This window comes from Hylobates moloch, unplaced genomic scaffold, assembly GCF_009828535.3.
Source record: "Hylobates moloch isolate HMO894 unplaced genomic scaffold, HMol_V3 SCAFFOLD_7, whole genome shotgun sequence".
Taxonomy (NCBI): Eukaryota; Metazoa; Chordata; class Mammalia; order Primates; family Hylobatidae; genus Hylobates; species Hylobates moloch.
In genome coordinates, this window is record NW_026652282.1 from 99220655 (window position 1) to 99242276 (window position 21622).

The window sequence follows — 21622 nt, forward strand, 5'->3', positions numbered from 1 at the left end:
GACTTCCACAATGGTTGAACTAGTTTACAGTCCCACCAACAGTGTAAAAGTGTTCCTATTTCTCCACATCCTCTCCAGCACCTGTTGTTTCCTGACTTTTTAATGATGGCCATTCTAACTGGTGTGAGATGGTATCTCATTGTGGTTTTGATTTGCATTTCTCTGATGGCCAGTGATGATGAGCATTTTTTCGTGTTAAACTAGGACATTTTAAAAATTTGAAATATGTCTCATGAAGTTTAGAATATCTGTTATACATGCTAGATTAAAATTTAATCTAAAGTTCTGAAACTTGTTTTTATTTTTTTGTTATTGAAGATAAGTTACTTCATTACTCCATTGAACTATATCATAAGAAATCCTCTCAAATAAATTGGGCATGTTCTTGCTTTAGCATGACATAAATGTGGGGGAAAATGGATAAAAACAACAGATACCCTCATCATAGTAAGTTATGCTGGGAAAAATATTTTAGTATAATTGGAAACACAATATAATTTTATTTCAGACTAAGATTAAATCTTGAGTTTGAGATCAAATTATTACTGCTTGGAAGGTAATATATGTACCCTTGGGTGCTATAAAGTGCCTAAAAAGTAAATTATTCCCTGTCCAATGTAAAGAATGGTATTTCATTCTTGTTGTTTAAAAAGATACTATGAAGTTTAAACATAAATTGCTTCATTTTCCATCCTGTGCAATATGCACTTTAAAATGTGTTATCTACCTCCAGTTCAAGTCTCCCCACTTAGTCCAGACAAATTTTTCTTCTGAAGTATTTTCATTGCCCTTAAATCTATTATCAATATTGAAAGTACAGTAGGCGAGAATTTATTTAACCTGTTTGTCTTGGTTCTGAATTTTCACAGCAGGAGAATAAATTAAGCTATTTAATTGCTTATGAATGAAGATAGTATGGAAGATAAAAAATAATCACTTTGAATGATCACAAGGACTACGCCCCTAATCCTCAGCAGAGTTATGCCTGGCACATAATAGACAGTTGAGTAACTGCTGAATGTTATAAACTTAATATACAAGGTGATTGAAAAAGAACTGAGCGCTTTCTTTTTTTTAATTATACTTTAAGATTTAGGGTACATGTGCACAACGTGCAGGTTTGTTACATATGTATACATGTGCCATGTTGGTGTGCTGCACCCATTAACTCATCATTTAATATTAGGTATATCTCCTAATGCTGTCCCTCCCCCATACCCCCACCCCACAACAGGCCCCGGTGTGTGATGTTCCCCTTCCTGTGTCCATGAGTTCTCATTGTTCAGTTCCCACCTATGAGTGAGAACATGCAGTGTTTGGTTTTTTGTCCTTGCGATAGTTTGCTGAGAATGATGGTTTCCAGCTTCATCCATGTCCCTACAAAGGACATGAACTCATCATTTTTTATGGCTGCATAGTATTCCATGGTGTATATGTGCCACATTTTCTTAATCCAGTCTATCATTGTTGGACATGTGGGTTGGTTCCAAGTATTTGCTATTGTGAATAGTGCCACAGTAAACATATGTGTGCATGTGTCTTTATAGCAGCATGACTTATAATCCTTTGGGTATATACCCAGTAATGGGATGGCTGGGTCAAATGGTATTTCTAGTTCTAGATCCCTGAGGAATTGCCACACCGACTTCCACAATGGTTGAACTAGTTTACAGTCCCACCAACAGTGTAAAAGTGTTCCTATTTCTCCACATCCTCTCCAGCACCTGTTGTTTCCTGACTTTTTAATGATGGCCATTCTAACTGGTGTGAGATGGTATCTCACTGTGGTATTGATTTGCATTTCTCTGATGGCCAGTGATGATGAGCATTTTTTCATGTGTCTTTTGGCTGCATAAATGTCTTCTTTTGAGAAGTGTCTGTTCCTATCCTTCACCCACTTGTTGATGGGGTTGTTTGTTTTTTTCTTATAAATTTGTTTGAAATTCTACCAGAGGTACAAGGAGGAGCTGGTACCATTCCTTCTGAAACTATTCCAATCAGTAGAAAAAGAGGGAATCCTCCCTAACTCATTTTATGAGGCCAGCATCATCCTGATACCAAAGCCTGGCAGAGACACAACAAAAAAAGAGAATTTTAGACCAATACCTCTGATGAACATCCATGCAAAAATCCTCAATAAAATACTGGCAAACTGAATCCAGCAGCACATCAAAAAGCTTATCCAACATGATCAAGTGGGCTTCATCCCTGGCATGCCAGGCTGGTTCAACATACGCAAATCAATAAATGCAATCCAGCATATAAACAGAACCAAAGACAAAAACCACATGATTATCTCAATAGATGCAGAAAAGGCCTTTGACAAAATTCAACAACCCTTTATGCTAAAAACTCTCAATAAATTAGGTATTGATGGGACGTATCTCAAAATAATAAGAGCTATCTATGACAAACCCACAACCAATATCATACTGAATGGGGAAAAACTGGAAGCATTCCCTTTGAAAACTGGCACAAGACAGGGATGCCCTCTCTCACCACTCCTATTCAACATAGTGTTGGAAGTTCTGGCCAGGGCAATCAGGCAGGAGAAGGAAATAAAGGGTATTCAATTAGGAAAAGAGGAAGTCAAATTGTCCCTGTTTGCAGATGATATGATTGTGTATCTAGAAAACCCCATCGTCTCAGCCCAAAATCTCCTTAAGCTGATAAGCAACTTCAGCAAAGTCTCAGGAAACAAAATCAATGTGCAAAAATCACAAGCATTCTTATACACCAATAACAGACAAACAGAGAGCCAAATCATGAGTGAACTCCCATTCACAATTGCTTCAAAGAGAATAAAAATACCTAGGAATCCAACTTACAAGGCATGTGAGGGACCTCTTCAAGGAGAACTACAAACCACTGCTCAATGAAATCAAAGAGGATACAAACAAATGGAAGAATTCCATGCTCATGGGTTGGAAGAATCAATATCATGAAAATGGCCATACTGCCCAAGGTAATTTACAGACTCAATGCCATCCCCATGAAGCTACCAATGACTTTCTTCACAGAATTGGAAAAAAACTACTTTAAAGTTCATATGGAACCAAAAAAGAGCCTGCATTGCCAAGTCAATCCTAAGCCAAAAGAACAAAGCTGGAGGCATCACGCTACCTGACCTCAAACTATACTACAAGGCTACAGTAACCAAAACAACATGGTACTGGTACCAAAAAAGAGATATAGACCAATGGAACACAACAGAGCCCTCAGAAATAATGCCGCATATCTGCAACTATCTGATCTTTGACAAACCCGACAAAAACAAGAAATGGGGAAAGGATTCCCTATTTAATAAATGGTGCTGGGAAAACTGGCCAGCCATATGTAGAAAGCTGAAACTGGATCCCTTCCTTACACCTTATACAAAAATTAATTCAAGATGGTTTAAAGACATAAATGTTAGACCTAAAACCATAAAAACCCTAGAAGAAAACCTAGGCAATACCATTCAGGACATAGGCATGGACAAAGACTTCATGTCTAAAACACCAAAAGCAATGGCAACAAAAGCCAAAATTGACAAATGGGATCTAATTCAACTAAAGAGCTTCTGCACAGCAAAAGAAACTACCATCAGAGTGAACAGGCAACCTACAGAATGGGAGAAAATTTTTGCAATCTACTCACATCTGACAAAGGGCTAATATCCAGAACTGAGCACTTTCTAAAATGAATTACTAAGTAACTTATTTATGTACTGATTCCCCAAGAATCTCGTGTTTATACCACCTTTCTCAAAGTCTTGAGGATATAAAGCAATACATCATGGCAGCCATGTCAATCTAAAATTTTATCATGTATGTTGTTTGTAATTCTTAACTCTTTAACTGCAAGTCATTAGCACAAATACTTGCCTATCCCATGCTTCTTTCTCATCTCTCCCTCTCCCCAAGTTTGGCCGTACTTAAGTCTCAACTAAATATTCTAAGTTTCAAGCAGAATGTATGAAATTCTCAGTAACTCCATACTTCCCATGATGGTATGGAGATATGAAATTCTGCCTCTCTTCCCTCTGTACAAAGTGGTTTCTTTGCAGTGGGGGAAGCGATTACTTGGAAGAAACACTAAGTATAAAAAAAGGAATCTAGATAAATTATTGACCAGCGAATGTCTTTGAAATATCTGAAAGTGACAGGAACACTAGCTCTTTGTCTTGCAAGTGTCTTGTGTGCAATATTTTTCTGTTACATTAAATGATTTCAAGACGTCTTTTAAAAAACATACACAATAGGCTTTAAAACAAAATGTTAACTTCATTTGCACATGCCAGACTTCCTCAGACTAAAAGATCTGAAGAACCTAAAGAATAAACACAGACAGTGAGGAGCAAGCAATCTGATTGTAAGGCCTTCAAAAAGGCAATTTGCAAACTGTAAATTCACTAGAGGACAGTGTGAATCCTATAATTAAAAAAATAATAATATAATCTCAGGCCCTTTAAGACAAGCAGAGCTTCTGCTTAAAGGAAGAGAATTGTCTTCTATTTGGACCCCATGTGGAACATCACATTCAAATGTAGTGTCTTACATAAAGATTAACATGAAAAAGCCATCCACGTGAGGACAACCAGGAGAGTGAAGGGTCTGAAAACCATGTCACATGAGAAGACGCCTAAGCGTGTATGTAATAGAATTTTCTTTCTATATAGCTCTATAAGGCTGCACTGGGAACGGGAGATAAAAGATACAAGGAACTGATTTTGCTCAATGCAAGGAAAAGCTGTCCATGAATGAAGGGTGCAGCCTTGGTGAGGTAGTGAGCCCTTTGTCACTGACAGTGTTCAAGAAGGACATGGAATGCCATCTTCAAGAGGTGTCATGGAATGAGTCCCTGTGTTAAAAGGGGTTTGGACTTTCTAAATGACTTCTAAGGTCACTTCTATCTCTATGATTTTCCATTAACAAATGACAACCTAGTCCTTCTGCAAGCTCAGACAATGCAAATTCCCAAAGAACATGCCACAAAAGTTGCAGACTAACAGAAAATTTATCTTAGGTGTTAGTTGTGTTATTTTTCCACATAATTTTGTTAAATTGTGTATATGTAATAAAAACAAATTAAGTAGACACAAGCAAGTAAAAGTTTATGTTTTCAAAGCAACTAAACATTATTTTCTATTTTGAGATTATCAATTTAATAAGTATTTTGCTAGAAAAGAAAGATTTCTCTAATCACAAATGATTATCAATTTAATAAGTATTTTGCTAGATAAGAAAGATTTCTGTAACCACAAAGTTTTGTTTTATTTACTAAATTAGAAAAAAAAGACAATCTTAGGGGATAGAAACATGTCAAATTTAGAAAATTCATATTTTTATTATGTCTGTGCTATGAATCACTTACAAACAAGGAGCATTTATACAATATACACAATCTTTTCTCAGGAAATGCCAGGTACTGAATTTCATTGAAGAAATTATAGAAGCAATTGCTATAGAATGCTGTGTTTTTTGGCATTTACTATAACAATATTTTTACATATCAAAAAAATCATAAATAGGAAGCTAACTGAATGTAAGTGCAGGGACTAAAGGAGAACAAGTCTAGTTCACTAACATTGATCGTCTTTTAGATTGAGAAAGGTAACATTCTAAGGAAAACAATTCACAGGGTCTGTCTTGCTAGAATTCACTGTTATATTTCACTGGTTAATTCTTACCTAATTGCCTTCCTCCTTGCCACACTATTATTGTCAAAACTCGCTGCTGGAAAAGAAAAGATACAAGGATCACTAGTGCTAATTTTGTTCTATTTCAGTGTGTCCTTAGCATCTAACAAGGCATTAACCCTATAATATTAGCCTGAAGGAACCATTTGCTGTTTTAAAACAATGAATACCTAAACACCATAAAAACACTTAGATGTGATTGCCCTTTCAACTTTATTAATTTAGGCTAATTGACAGAGTAATTTATATGGTTTGCACCTGTCAGGGGCAGAGTCTTTACTAATGCAGTTTACACTGGCCAGGAGATCCTCCCTCAGGCTAAGGTTGAACTTCAACCTACTCTTGAACAGAGTGCAAAGCAAACACATGTCATCAAGCACTCTATCTCTATCAAGACAATCCCTTCAGAAATCCATATAGATGGCACACCACCCTGCAAGTGCTCAAATCTAAAGCTGAAAGAATATATCTACCCAATAAAGACTATTTGATCATCAATCAATCTAGGGCCTGAAGTATTATTTTCCTGAATCTTTTGTATTTAAGATATCCCACTTTTCTAGTATGACATTACAGCAAAATTTTTAAGTGCTTTATACTATATAAGATGCTATTTCTACTAATATTGCCACAAATACTATAGTCTTCATCATAAAGAAATCTTAAAAATGTTGGGACATTTCAACTGTCATTCAAGTTCTAAACAAACAGAAAGAAAACAAACATGGACTTTAAACCCACAAGGAAAAAAGTAAAATAGTCTTGCTGCTCAATGTTTGCAGTAAGTAAAATGTTCTCTATTGTAGCCTTCACTAGCACAGCAGTACTGCCCTATCTGTAGCATCAATGGAAGAGCTACAGCGAAGCAGCACATACACTGGGTTTAGAAAGAGACCATAGAGCCTTTAGATTTTTCCCACACATGCTCAATCACTATAACACATTTTTACTACTAACTAAAATACTTCATATTGAAATTTCAGTCTTTGACAAAGTACTCAAGTCTTCAATGAAAACCACGTAATGTATATTTGACAAAGCACAGTAAGTAATGATAAAACATTACAAACCAATACTGATGCTACACAAGCATACATACAAAAAGATCTTATATCACCTATGAAGAATTCTATATCAAAATAATACTTTAAATACTTATACATGATTTTACAGGTAAATTTCCTATATATCACAATTTATTGAGGAGTCGGAATTGAACAATTCCATTTCAATGCAAAGAGTTTAGACCCAAAAGACACAAGTAACCATTTAAACCTATGTTTGCCAGCCAAACAACTGTGAGAACAAATATAATGTTACTTGACCCAGTAATCTAATTTAGTCTTTATCGTTTTTGAAGTGAAATTATGCTATACTTAAGTACCATTTTGTGTGTAAATGTGTTGAGGAATATAGAGAAGTACTGATGAGAAAAACATGTTAAACATGATGTTTTTATTTTTGGCCAAGTGAGGCAATGAACTGTGATCTAAAACGGTCAAAAACTAAACAACATATTTAACAACCTGATTTAAACTCCCCAAGCTAGTCTTGCTACATTTCACATAAATTTCTATCTGTGCATATTTACTTACTATTAAGTATTAATATACATAAAAAGAAAAATCAGTTAAGACCAATTCAATAATATAGAGTGTTACAATGTCAAAATAGTCTGTTACAATGTCAAAATACTCCAGCCTACCATAAGCTCTTCAAATATACTTTTCCATTCTACCTATGTGTACTACCAACAACCGATAGTCAACATGCAAGATCTATTATATTTTGTAGGTTCTATCTTCTAAATTGATTCACTCATATCATCAGGTCAAAGAGGTAAGTACTTAAAAGGAAGAAAGTGATTAATTTAAAATGTTGTGTTGAGTTGTATCTGAGCTTGTGGCTGGCATGAATAAATAAAATATGGGCATTTATTTCACCATCTCTAAAAATCGACAAATCAGCTGCAATAAGGGCTGCAATTAGGATCTTTTAGACAATCAAATATAGTAGGAATATTAGAAACATTAATAATTGTAACCTGATTTTAGTGAGGGTTTGTTTTGTTTTGTTTTTATAATAAAGTTGCTTTTGGTAAATCTTCAGTCATTTCTTGCCAGTTAAGATGCATAAAGTCAGGAAGCATCCTATTTTCTCGAATTATTTGAAAGAGCTCCAGTAACTTCTCACCTCCATTAACTTGTCACCTCCATTAATTTGTGCTTTTGACAAACACAGTTTTTGAAAAACAAATATAGCTGGTTTATTTTTACAAACTAGCCTATTTTTTTTTTTTTTTACTTCATAGAAAAAAGTTTAACACCCAAAGAGATAAAAATATCCTGGAGCATAAACGGAAAGGAGCATTAAAAAATTTGAAAATAAAATGATGACAGGATTTAACTCTGAAATGGCCTCATTTTTCAACACTTCCCAGGGAATTGCTTCTTTTGGACTGAGAGCATAACCACACTTCCTCAGCATCTGAAAGGGTTTCAAAGAACGAGATAGATATAATTGTGCATCTCTACCTCACATAAAACAAAAACTAAGTTAAAAATTGGCAACTCATCACAGCTCTAAATACACAATTAAACTAAGGCAGGAGAAGTTTTCCACATTTTTCCTACTGATAAATATTTTAAAAGTAACACTCGAATTTAAAACATTCTTTTCAAAAGCTTTTCTCGTACTAATATTTTCTTTAAAAAAAGATTCGGTTTTCCTCCACCAAAAAGGATCATGAACAATACTTTAAAAGAACATTTTATTATATCTCCTGGATTTTGCCTTTAAAGCAACACTGCAAATTTAAAAAGATTTTCAAAAATTTTGAAAACTTCTAGAAAGACTTCCCAGTGCACTTCAGTATGTATTTATTTAAAATACATTTTTAAAACAGACATTTGTAGAATACTTTTTCAATCCTCATAATATAAATAACTGCTCATAGAGATATAATTTGCACAAATTCAAACTTACACTTCAGAACTTGAATGATAAAACTGAGAAAGATGTACTATCAAACATATTAATATTCATACACAACTAAAGTATAAAGTCTCAATTAAAAGACTCATTTTCTGATCAATGTTAACTCTGTTTTTAATTCATGAAAAAATAGTATAGAGGCATTACCATATTTAACACACCACCATCAATCATCAATTTTTTTAATGCCATTACACAAAAAAAGTCATCCTAAGTGTTTTAGATATTCAAAAATTCAAACAAATCCAACATATGTTAAATATTAAAGTTAATTCTTTTGCAATTCCTTAGTTATGCCTTTGTACTTTCACACTGGTAATTAGATTACCATTAAACACTTTAAATAAACTTTAGAAAAACAAAACAATGATGAAGTGTGGGCATGCCAACATCTTTAAATGTAAGCAAGCTTGAGGTTTTTAATCCTGTAGGTTTTTGGATGTTGCTGTTTGGGGGCTCCCCCGCCCCCGTTTTGCCACAAGGTAGATTCATGAATGAAATCCCACTTTAATATCCTATTTTCTCTCACTTACATGTATGCTGGAGAAAGTGGAGTTGACCTGGATGTTTTAAGCACAGGAACTGGGAATTTCCAGATAGCAGGAGAGCTCGTTTTCCATTTCAATGGCATGTTGTCACCACGGTACTACAATAACAGTAAAGAGCGTTTCCATAACAGACTACCAACTAGGACTTCCATTCCACACTGTACTGACACAGCAGTGGCTGCCGCGGAGAACAAGCAAAGGATTCTGCCAGTGCCCTTAAGCCGATGCTTCCAATCTGTAAAATAGGGCTATAAGGTACCTCCTTAAATTCTTCTGTCCCCTAAAGCAATATGATGATTCTATCATTCCAACTCAACAATAGTGCCAGAAAAGCATTGACTGCAGCATATTTTTTTAAGACTGCACTGTGCATACCATACAATGCAGCTTTATTTAATAAAAGCAGCCAGGCTTTTTTTTTTTTAAGCTTGCAATACCATTGTTCTACCTTAACAGGGATACTGCAGCACTGTACTATATACTGCACCTATTAACCTGATTTCTGACCAATAGTAGCAAGAAAAAACATAGATGGGTTTCATATGAAAATGAAACAACATACCTACTCAGAATACACTTGTCATCCTCTGAACAATCTTCTTTTGAGCTGCAACAATACAAATGGGATATAAAACTCAGCATAGCCTTAGGCCACCGCTAACAGAGATCAGTGACTAAATTCAGCAGCCTGCTTTCCTCCTGTGCAAGCTCTGGCCACACAAATCAAGAATGCCATTATGGGAAAAGCCCGTTTCAAAAATTCCAGTCCCTCTGTTTTCCAGCTAGGAGAAGGCAAAATGTAAGAAGAATATAAACTGCTGCAGAACTCTGCAGGCTCTTCTAGTAGCTTCTGATTCAAGTTGCTCTCCTTTCCCTATTCTTATTTCCAAGCTGAGATGAGCAAAATCTCATACATTTACAACATGCTGTAGTAACACAAATATCACTCTCTCTTCTGCAGCAGCGAAGTACAGAGTAGCATGCTCTTAATAGCAGTCCTCAGAGGGACGCTATCAACAATCTAATTCAATACTGCCCTCCCCTTCTCTCCCCTTTCCCCTCTTGTTCACCCCCCTTACTCCTCCCCTCCCTCCCCCGCAAACAGCTCACAAATTGCCTAGAGGAAAGACCAACGCTGCTGGCCAAGCAGGTGTCCACCAGCAGGGACCACTCCAAAGCTCAACAGCGGGTCCGGTAACCTATAGGGATTAGCGATTGTCAAGGAGGTTCAAAAATTGAAACTGCTGTCAAAGGCAGCTTGAGGTATTTCATGAAAGCAATGGCAAATAAAGGGTTCATCTATATTGTTTTAAAATACTGCCAGAAAATAGCGTTGTAAATGCCCTGAAAGTGACTTTTAAGCTTCTGTTTAAAGCACCAAAACAAACTCACAAATTTTCTACACAATTCTAAAAAGTGAATATAGGTTAAATGAGTATTATGCTGAACTCTTTATTTACAGGCTGAAGAATTTTACTTCTGATACAGGCAATTCAAAATCATAGTACCCTTCTGCTTCTACCTAAAAACAGAATTATCCATTTCCATCAATGCAAGCTTAGCAAAGGCAGATCATGATTGACATGAAAGCCACAACCTATTTTAAAAAATCACTGCAGGGACAAAGAGCTCATATTTACTTTCAAGTCTGCATCCAAACAATAAACTCATGCTTCCAACTTAAATAGTTGGCTTTCGAATACTCTTTCCAAATTAGTCCTAGATTTTAAAGATTGAGATTTAGTCCCCTAAGAGGCTTTTTCATCTGTATTTTAGAAACATACATGAATATTTCTACAGTAAGGAATTATTTTCAAAAATTCCAAAATACCAAATTTAATATATAAGAAATACAGCATGAAATCAGCTAATGTAATCACAAATGCCTTCCTTTTAAGATACAGACCAGTATCAAGGCAAAAAGACAAACTACTATTTTCCTGTGAAGCACAAAACATATATGTACATGCAGTATGTACATATACACATACATACATACATGGAAAGAGAAAGCTTATTTTGAAAGATCAACAAGTAATATATGAGCTTTGTAAATATTAAATTATGTCAACCATCATTACCTTACATACAATTTTTATTCAACCTATCATACAAAAGAAACAGCCCCCAAAAACCCAGTCAAGCATTTTAAAGGGTTAAATTATATATCCAACTCCTTTTAGTACTTGCACACAAAACAGACTCATATAAATCGTCAAATGAGTCAGAGAAAGGAATATTTATCAATACGTTAGTGGCCAAAATATATTTAAAAGTTTTTTTTAACCTGCCACTAATATGCATAAATTATAGTCAATATTTTACATTAGAAGGCTTTCTGCAATAATCCTTAATGGTTATATAGCAAAAAGGCCTCAGGTATAATCAGCAGGGGCAACTTGTTTGAAATCCAAAGAAGGAGAAATACAAACACACACACACACACACACACACACACACAGCCACACACACGTATGAACACATCAAGTTTGAAATGTCTTACTCCACAGTGAGTTTCAAACAAACTTTCAAAACCCGAAGCATTTGCAAACATTTAAAAATATAAAACATAAAGCAGCTATATATTATGTAGTAAGGAGGTGATGTTTTACAAAAGAGATTCAATCACTTTCCAGCTTATGAATCTTTTTGTTTGTTTGCTTTTTTGAGACGGAGTCTCCCTCTGTCACCTAGGCTGGAGTGCGGTGGTGCAATCCAGGCTCACTGCAACCTCTGCCTTTCAGGTTGCAGCAATTCTCCTGCTTCAGCCTCTTGAGTAGCTGGGATTACATGCACCTGCCACCACGCCTGGCTAATTTTTGTATTTTCAGTAGAGACAAGGTTTCACCATATTGGTCAGGCTGGTCTCGAACTCTTGACCTCAGGTGATCCACTTGACTTGGCCTCCCAAAGTGCTGGGATTAAAGGCGTGAGCCACCGTGCCTGGTCTACTTCACTTTCTGAGAATGAAGATCCAAAAACCTGTGTAAAAACACGGTAGTGAAGTGTTTCCAGTTTATCTGTCTACGAAGACTTCTCAAACATTGATGAGTGGAAAATAGCTAAGTTAAGGTAGAGTTTTCCAAATTTCCAAAAAGGGAAGCACCGCGAACAAGTGAAGATCATTTTTTTGTAAAGATTATTATTCTTCTATAACAATATTCTTCTATAAGTTATTATTCTTCTATAAACAATCAACTGATTAAAAAAAAAAACATATTTTTGTCGAATTTCATTGGGCTCCAAAGAAGCTATCTAATACCATGAATCTTCCAGGTCAATTTTTCAGTCTAGATTCCTTGCAGACTTAATATTTAATATTTGTTTTTGTGGTAATCCAATAATTTTAATATTTGTTCAGCGTGAAAAGAAAGTAAGGCTGCCTCCCTACACCCCATCCTCAGCATCTAAAACACCTAAAACCCTAAAAGCATTATATCTGACGGTGGAGATGTATATATATTCAGTTCTTACTTTTCCTTTAATAAATTATTAAGTCACTTATAATTACCTCTCATGAGCAAACAACTATTATGCCAAAGTCCTTAAAAATAATCCCTTTAATCAGAAATACAGTTCATGAACAATACTTTACACTATTAATTCACTTAACAACACTATTCCTCACGTATCATTTAGAAATAAACTTCAGCCAGGTAAAATCATCCTAATTACAAGTTGGCAGCATCCAAACAAATCAAATGTTACTACCCTGGTGGAGAATCCAGTCATAACTATGGAGAGTAATTATAATTTCCATTACATTCTAGAACTAAAAATATGTTCACCTACGGAATGAACAAAAATGATTAAACATATATTTTAAATATAATTTTATGCAGGCTCAGTGTCCCACTACTTTAATATTTAGAATAGCAAATGCCAAAAAACCCCTGGTCACATCGTAGGAAACACTTATTTTGATTACAGAACACTTGGTTTCTATTATGTACAATTGCATAAAACAGGAGAGAAAGACAACATACATAAAAGCTCTTCAACGCATTTTATGAACATTAAGCAGTTAAAAAATACCTGTGAAATGCATAGTTCAGAGATGTAACAAACAAAGGACAACGATGGGTCTTGGCCAAGGCTACGAAAAGAGTCAACTCTCAGAAGGTAAAAGGAGAAGATCTGTTGAAATTTTAGGACTCTAAGAATTCATTTTTCTCAGTACCCTCATTGTATAAATGAAAACACTGAAACCCAGAGAAGCTACCTTGCCCAATGTTGTATCACAAGCTAGCAGCAAAAGAGAAACTAGAAACCAAATTTCAACCTCCTAGTATAGGACTCTTGTAGAATCCCTACTATTCTTCCCAATGAGACCGTTCCACAAGATGCATGTTTCTATTCGAAGTGAACCACATTCTATAAATGTCTCAATGTATTCTAAAGAAACAGGATTACAAAGAGCTATCAACTCCTCCAATTATATGTTCACTGAAAAATAGAAGTGGGAGAAAAACACCATAAAAGAAAAGCTGTGCATGAAGAACCATTTCCAAAATCTTAATTCCAGAAGATGTTTAAGAATGTTCAGGAAGAAAATATAAGTATAATTTAAGCAGTCACGGTATGAGAGAAAAGGTAAATATATTACCAATACTCTGATTTTTTTCTCAATGTAAATGTTCCTAAATAATTTTATAGTAAAACTTAATTTGCTAACTGACTGGTACAGTTTGTCACCAGTACCACCTCACCAAATGAACTAATATATCGTGTTTCTAATCTCTTGCTCTATTTTTTTCCTGATGTCCCCTAAGAAATTATCTACTTTTTCGTGCAAGTTTTGGTTAATCCTGTGGTAGGTACAGCTAAAGACTAATAGCCCTAGCCAGAGTTTGTATGAACAGGCACTGTGTAATCTTTTCAGTTCTGAAATGTCTCTTCAGATTAATCTAAAATATCCATGTTATTCACAATGCTTAGACAAGACTGCAGATCATGCCAAATTGTGTGCTTTGTTTATGTTCCACCAATCAGTAAAAGTACTTGGATAGCAACCAAATAGGACTGTTAAACCCTTTAAAACACACACAAAATTCTGGACAGCAAAGCAAAATTCTTGATACATTAAGGGTTCCTTCTTACAGGAAATAAAATTGTTCACATTCATGGCTATGTACACTTATACACTTATATGCATGTGTGTTTGTGTGTATCTTTTATACACATATATGACTATATATTCGTGCATGTGTGTCTCCTTTATTTGTTTCAGGAAACTATCAGATACATTTAAAATTTCTTACTAGATACTCAGATATGTAGTCTTGCCACAATAAAAAATGGAAAATCCCAGATGTTTCTCAAAGACAACTACATTGGAAAGTTTTACATTAGAAATTTCCTTAACAGAATTGCGTGAAACCTAGTAGGCCAACAAGGAATATACAAAGACATTCCCTTTTGTAGCTATGACTATGCCTTGGATTTATATCAAAGGTATCAAGCAATATAAATTAGTCAAAATCATCAAACAATACAATGTTATGCAGGCACACACTCATGTATATGCGTAGAGAATTCCTCACACCATGATGGCATAAGCAATGTGAAGGGCAGTATTCTTCCTATCTGTAACATTTCCTTAAGATAAGAAGGGTGCCATGTTGGGCAGAGAAAAAACAGCAATAAGAGATGCTAGTGTGTTGAAAAGGCAGGAACACTAGGTAATGGGTCCAAAGGAGAAGACAATAGGGGTGAGGAAGGTAATGGCTGGCTGTAACGGGAAAGGAAAGCCAGAGTGGTAATAATTGCTGATATTTACATAATACTTTTTATAGTTGGGTGTCAGATGAAAGAGGTTATGGGGCTAAGATAGGAGCTGGGATGAGTGGGCAAAAATACAGAGAGACTGAGCAGAGAACAAAGATCCAGTTGTTGGGGACCCAATGATCCACAGATTCTGACTAACTTTACTCCTTCACTAAGGCCGAAAAAAGGAGTAACATTGAATGGGAAATTCAGAAGTTCTTGCCCTTCCTTCTTCATTTTGTTTTCTGGCACTATCTATACTCTTTATGGCTTTTCTTTTTTTTTTTTTTCTACCCGTGTATGCTTCAAAGTATTCCCATCTGTTTAAAAAAAAAAAAAAAATGCTTTAAACTCCAATCCAGGATGTTTGTGTATGCTTGGGGTTGTGGTAGTGGAAATCAATGGTTTTTATTTTATTTTATTTTATTTTATTTATTTATTTATTTTTGAGACAGAGTCTCATTCTGTAGCCCAGGCTGGAGTGCAGTGACACGATCTTGGCTCACTGCAACTTCCGCCTCCCAGGTTCAAGCAATTCTCCTGCCTCAGCCTCCCGAAGAGCTGGGATTACAGGCATGCGCCACTATGTCCGGCTAATTTTTTGTATTTTTAATAGAGATGGGTTTTTACCACGTTGGCCAGGCTGGTCTTGAACTCCTGGCCTCAGGTGATCCGCCTGCCTCGACCTCCCAAATTGCTGGGATTACAGGCGTGAGCCACTGCACCTGGCAAATCCATGGTTTTTAAGTATATATACTATGTACTATTTACATATGTGATTTTAGATTACCATTTTTAAATTGTTTGGTAAGAGCAATACAGAGAGACGATTTATCATCATCAGTAGGGGTAATATATCCAATGCTCCAAAAAGAGGCCATGCTATTACCACACCCTGTGCTACAGCTATTTTACTTCATCTGCCCAAGATGTCTTTCCCAAATTCCTATGTGTCCTTCAAGAAGGAAATCCTAAATCTTTGTATCTTCCTAATCCAGCACCATTCCTGGCCCATTGGAAAGCACTCAGTAAGTATTTGTTGAGTAAATTGAAAGGGAAATTTATAAGCAGAGGAGTGAAAATCAGAATTATATATTGAAGCCAGAATATATCCTGAAAGATTTTTAAAACACTGTTGTTAAACCTGCTATTACCAAAAGCAGAGGTCAAGAGGGATATTTATCTGTTAATTCGATAATTTTAGGCTATAATCTCCTTAAAATGAAAAAATATGTAGAAACACACTATTTTATTAAAAATAAGCATATATTAAAGGAAATCATCCAGAATATATCTATATATACTTTCTTAAATAAAATAAATATTCCAATAAAAATATCTCTGTCACCTGAAATAGTGATCACTCACCCGTTTAGTCATCTCTCAGCAACTTCCTATCTCCTTAAACTACTTTGAGTAAATAAAATAGTCAAGCTATTGTTAGCTTTTCTGATTGAATCTGTAAACTTATCAAAATAAAAAGCCACTTAAAATGTACAGTGCAACTGAACAGTTAAGAATATGGCTCTACTGAATGAAAATACATTCATATGAAGCTTTCCAAATAGTTTCACTTATTTTTTTTAATTTTGGTAGCATCAAATATAGAAGCAACACTGCCAAAGTGGCATGAAGACAATGTAAGGAATACTGCAATCTTTATATTTGTAAATCCTGCACTATTTTGGTAAGAATAAACAACTTCTAACAATGTTTATTTAGGATAGTTGAAAAATTTTTCAGTAATAAACACATCACATACCAAATCTCAAAAGACATGCCAGTTAAACAAATTCAACATTTGCCATATTCTATATTATTTCAGAAATACCTATACTTTTATAAAAGTCTGAATTTCTGAAAGATCTTTAGAAGAGTATATTTCCTTCAACATCCCAATTTTAAATTAATGAAATAGTACTACTACCTTGAAAAATGTATATTTACATCTAAAAAGTTATTATAACATTCACATATGCATCATAAATGTTATAACCAAAAATGAGGTTAGAAGATTACCTGATTACCCAATCTCTTCCTCCTCCTATTTATAAATATCGGTTAAAAATACTTACAGAGTAATCAAAATAACGTTTTGCTAACCAGCAGCACTTTCACAGAAAGCTAATCCCAATGACTAAGACTATTTAACACTATTTAAATTTTCTATGAGAAAGAGCCATTTATATTCAATTGCTTTAACTTTTACCATTTCCTAGGTTTAATCATTAAAACTGAATTTCATATACATATGCCCACAGAAACTATTGTTGTCTAAAAATAAAAGGTTTTGACCAAATAATGAATGAGAAAATCTTACACTTCAAAAAAGGCTCAATTTCAAACTTGAAACTTGTGACCCATTGCCATAACACGAAACCCAACAGTTTTCTTAAAGATGTCCTTATGGTAATGTTATTTGCCCACTATGCCACTATCCAAGAGACTTAGCAACCTGGTCAATACTTCTATTTTCATGACTATTTCCAGATCCTTTTGGTTTTCCAATTTAGAATTCTTCCCTTTAGCGATTTTAAATTCTACAAACAACTAAAGAGTACAGAGACAGTTATACTGGAAGATGCCAAGTGTATGGTCATAGGTCTAAATTGTAGACTCTAGCTGAAAAGTATGTAATTTAAAATTGCTATGCCTGCAAACAGAAATTCAATTAAAATCCTATGATGTACAACATCATTAGCACATGCCACATCAAGTGTTCATGTGTTGTAAAATAATCACAGCTTGTTTTGGCATTAGGTTTAGCTTTATTATTTGGATGCAATGGCTAACCAATGAAAGGGAAATCATTTCTTTTCCTTTATCTCATGCTCTATTACTAACTAAAGTAAATTCCACTTTGAATAAAAACAGAATTCATCTTCTAGGTTGAATCTAGATTTAAGCTAGAGGTAATCTAAATCTGGGTTTCTTGACTTCCTTTCTATGTCTGTCTACTTCAACTAATAAGTTCAGAACCACTTCATGTCTTCAAAATCAAATATATGTTTTAAATAATCAATCAGTTCTCATAGAATTCTGAAGCTACATAACACTGAGTAAAATACATTTTCCCTTTAGCTAGCATATATTTATTCATTCATTCCTTATTCAGCTTGATTTAAGTCAGAGACACTTGAGCATTTTTATGAATCTTCCACTACAGGGTCTAGCCATTTGTTTAAATTTCTATGATACTTTTCAGAAATTAAACAAAAATATTTATGTTTAGGGGTTTCTAGAAATATCAATCTTTCAGATTCAGATTTGTAAAGCACAGAACAACATAACATGTATTCCAAAAAGGGTGAAGAGGCAAGATGGAGCTTGAATGGATACTCTAAACAGGGAAAAAGCACATTTATTAATTAGGACCACACTTTCACATCTGTCAACTAAAATGCATTTATTTCAACTGAAAACTTCTTAGTATATTAAGCATTACTGACAGTGTAAGATTGTCTCCTTCAACTTCACAAATGAAATCAATCAACTTACTCTGCCTAGCCCAAAACCCCTAGAAAGGAGATACATGCTGAGTGAGTTATTTCAGTCATCAATAAGTATCAATAACTTATGACTTTGCTATATGTTACAAATACACGAAAGAACACACGATCCCTGGCCACAAGACCATTATAATCTAATCAGGCAGACTAGATATACACATAGGAAACACAAATTAGTGTAAATACATTGTTACAGTAAACCCTTAACTACCAGAACCCTGAATAGCCTAGTTTGCTATACAGTTTTTAAAATTACTTTACAGTAAAAACAACTGGGAGATGTTATTAAAATATCAAAACTCAATTATTTTTCACCTTTTGGCAGAAATCTTTCTGCCCTTCATGTCTAAAATAGACACAAACCTTTATAAAATACGTCAAAGTCACCACAATGAACAGTAGCTATTGTGACATGCTTCAGATGTACATCCAGCAATGTGTGCAAATAACATCCGTCATTCATCACTCTTGCTTGCCCCTTGCTCCCCACTGCCCTGGTTAATATGGTTGGACATGGAACACAGAAGTTGCTGAGAGAAAAGTGGCTCTTTTCTTTATGCTGCAATACATATACCAAAAGAAAAGTTCTTTACCTTTAAGGCCGACGTGCTTAGACATTAGCGTGCATAAGCATCACATGAGGTGATTATTTAAAATGTAGATATCTGGAGGTGGGGCCCAGTATTCTGCATTCCCAACAAGTACTACAGCTGATTATTACACCAGGTCTACTAAACTATTAGAGAAACACTGCTTTAAAGTCAAGGTTGCTAACCCCTGCTGAATATCCCTTAGCTATAGTAAGATTGTCTTCTTTCTCAGTCCCTGGCCTTCCTTAGCATATGAACACTGGCCGCTCAACACCAGTTGTCATAGCAAACTGTACAGCCATTATCTTGCCCTCCCACACTCCAGATCCTTCTAGGTCTGGGACAGTCTGAAAGTAAGGTCTCCAGCTGGCAGACAGGCGCAGAGGCAGACAGACAGATGCAAAGTGGGAAACTGTGAGGTACAACAATTAGAAAACAAATTAGCTTGATTATGTAATACAGATTAAAAAGTTAAAAACTTGTTTCAAACTTTTTCCATGAGGAAGAAGGCAGAAGAGTACAGAGCTAGGCATCTGTGGTCCAACTGCAGCTGCGTCCCTGATTAGCTTTCTGACCTCCAGTGTTATCTTCCCCCATCTGTAAAATGGGGAAAATGCTGCTTTCCTTGCCCGTCTCACAGTGTTGTCATGAAAACCAAAGTAATTTATGTTTGTGAAAGCGTGTTGGAAAATATAAGGCACAATACAATGATGTGTGGCATTTTTAACAGCATGATTTACATATTTTTTTCCTAATAAACACAGTGCCCTAGACATTACTGTAACTATACTTGATAACTGTCTTCTAGTATTCTCAGGGTCTTTCATGAAAACCAATTCGCACTGAAAAAAAAAAGTGAGGAAAAATGTAGACCCCTGGACATACCCTGAAGTTGATTTTTTGAATATATCCTTGAAATCGGCTTGTTTTAATGACAATTGCCTCCGTCTCCTGAAAGTGGAGTGCAAAAAGAAACCCGGTTAATCGTGGTTTTATTATATTTAGTTCAAATTTTTCAAAGCATACACTGACAGCATTTTAGCTGTAAATTAATAAACATATTTATAAATCCTGAACAGTTAAAACCACACAGAACAATTTTAAACTATGTAAATTAACTTTTAAAAACCCTTAACTAGAAAGCCATAAGATTGTTTTTAGAAGCTTTCTTAATGTCTCAGAAAGTCTGGAATAAAGATTGGCATTAAGTATAACAATTATTGGCAGTTGATCTAAAAGACTAAACTAGCCAAATTTGGACACAAGGAGACACTTTTCCAGTAAATATATACTCGCCCCTTGGAATAATTTGTCATTTTGTAGCTTTTTAAGCCTAAAGGTCAATTCTTTGCTGATATACTTCTTTGCCATAAAAACCTGAAAGCAAATGACACATATTAGAAGCTTTCAGAGAACAGATGGCTAATGTTCTTCTAGGTTCATTTACTATCAATTTTTTTTATTTTCATACTGCTTGTAATTAATAAAAACACATAAATAGATATACTGTCTCCTAACCAGAAGATTTGGTTTTTGTTAAGTTCTGTCATATATCTAGCTCTTTTGTGCTAATACAAAAAGCAACGTTGGATAGACATACTTCTGGTACTGCCTCAGAAATCCAGTTTTAAAAATAGAGACTACTACAGAAGCACTACAGTATAGGCTGTTGACAGTCAACTCTCTTAAAAAATTAAAGTATGCTGGCAAATGTTTGATGAGCTCTAATATAAAATTTCATTTATTTCCATTTATTTCATTTAAGTTGTTATCAGCATATAGCAAGTAAGTATTAGCCTTATCTCACTTTTTTTCAAAATAAACTGTCTTGGTTTTTTCTGGGTCATCTCACAAGCACTACTGCATTATTAAATCCATAACTATATCAAAGTCATAGTTTAATAATATCTTTAGAAAGACCTTGACAAAGACCTTATCCAAAATGTGATACTAAATCTAATAACTTCCTATGAAAAAAAGTAGGTGGAAAATATTTTATTTTTTTGAATGATAAATTCAAAACAGCATCTCCTTAATGACAGTACTATTTGAAAGTATACTTTTAAAATGCTATACACATAAACATTATTGTTGAATGATAAAAAGCTATAATAGGTCAAATTCATATCTGTCATGTTTTACAATTAAGCCCTACCAAAAAATAATAATTATATTATTTCTTTGCTTTAAAATGCATCAAAATGTCTTTAAATACAGCTTATTTTATATCCCTATTAATATTATTCCTTTTCTTTGTGCATTTAAAAAAATCTGATATGCCACCTTCTGGCAACTGAGTGAAATTATGTATTTCTACATAAGTCACTATTCTTTATTTTAACTTTTTAAATATATGTATATAGAGATATTTCTTACCTGCATTACATTTAAACTATATAAATAAATCTATAACACAGTCTGAAGTAAAATAAAATTCCCTTAGAAATCTTATTCAAAATTAAGCTTTGTACATGCTTCCTATGATTTTTGCATGGTTACCAATATGTCTCCTGAATTCTACAATACATCTAAAAT

At 34.6% G+C, this 21622-nt stretch overlaps 1 protein-coding gene across 5 annotated transcripts in view; it reads right to left on the minus strand.

The window, feature by feature from the left end:
- Positions 1-21622, minus strand: part of KLHL13 (kelch like family member 13) — a 234818-nt gene that overhangs the window by 74412 nt on the left and 138784 nt on the right. Inside the window, exon 2 of one of the 5 annotated variants that reach the window (XM_058441794.1) lies at positions 19973-20038. The exons of 2 other annotated variants lie outside the window; for them this stretch is intronic. In XM_058441794.1, coding sequence (XP_058297777.1) covers positions 19973-20038 — 66 coding nt within the window. Of the gene's footprint in view, positions 1-9207; positions 9306-9784; positions 9865-19972; positions 20039-21622 lie in introns of those variants that run through there. 2 more of the 5 variants (XM_032757506.2, XM_058441795.1) reach the window with 2 other exon arrangements.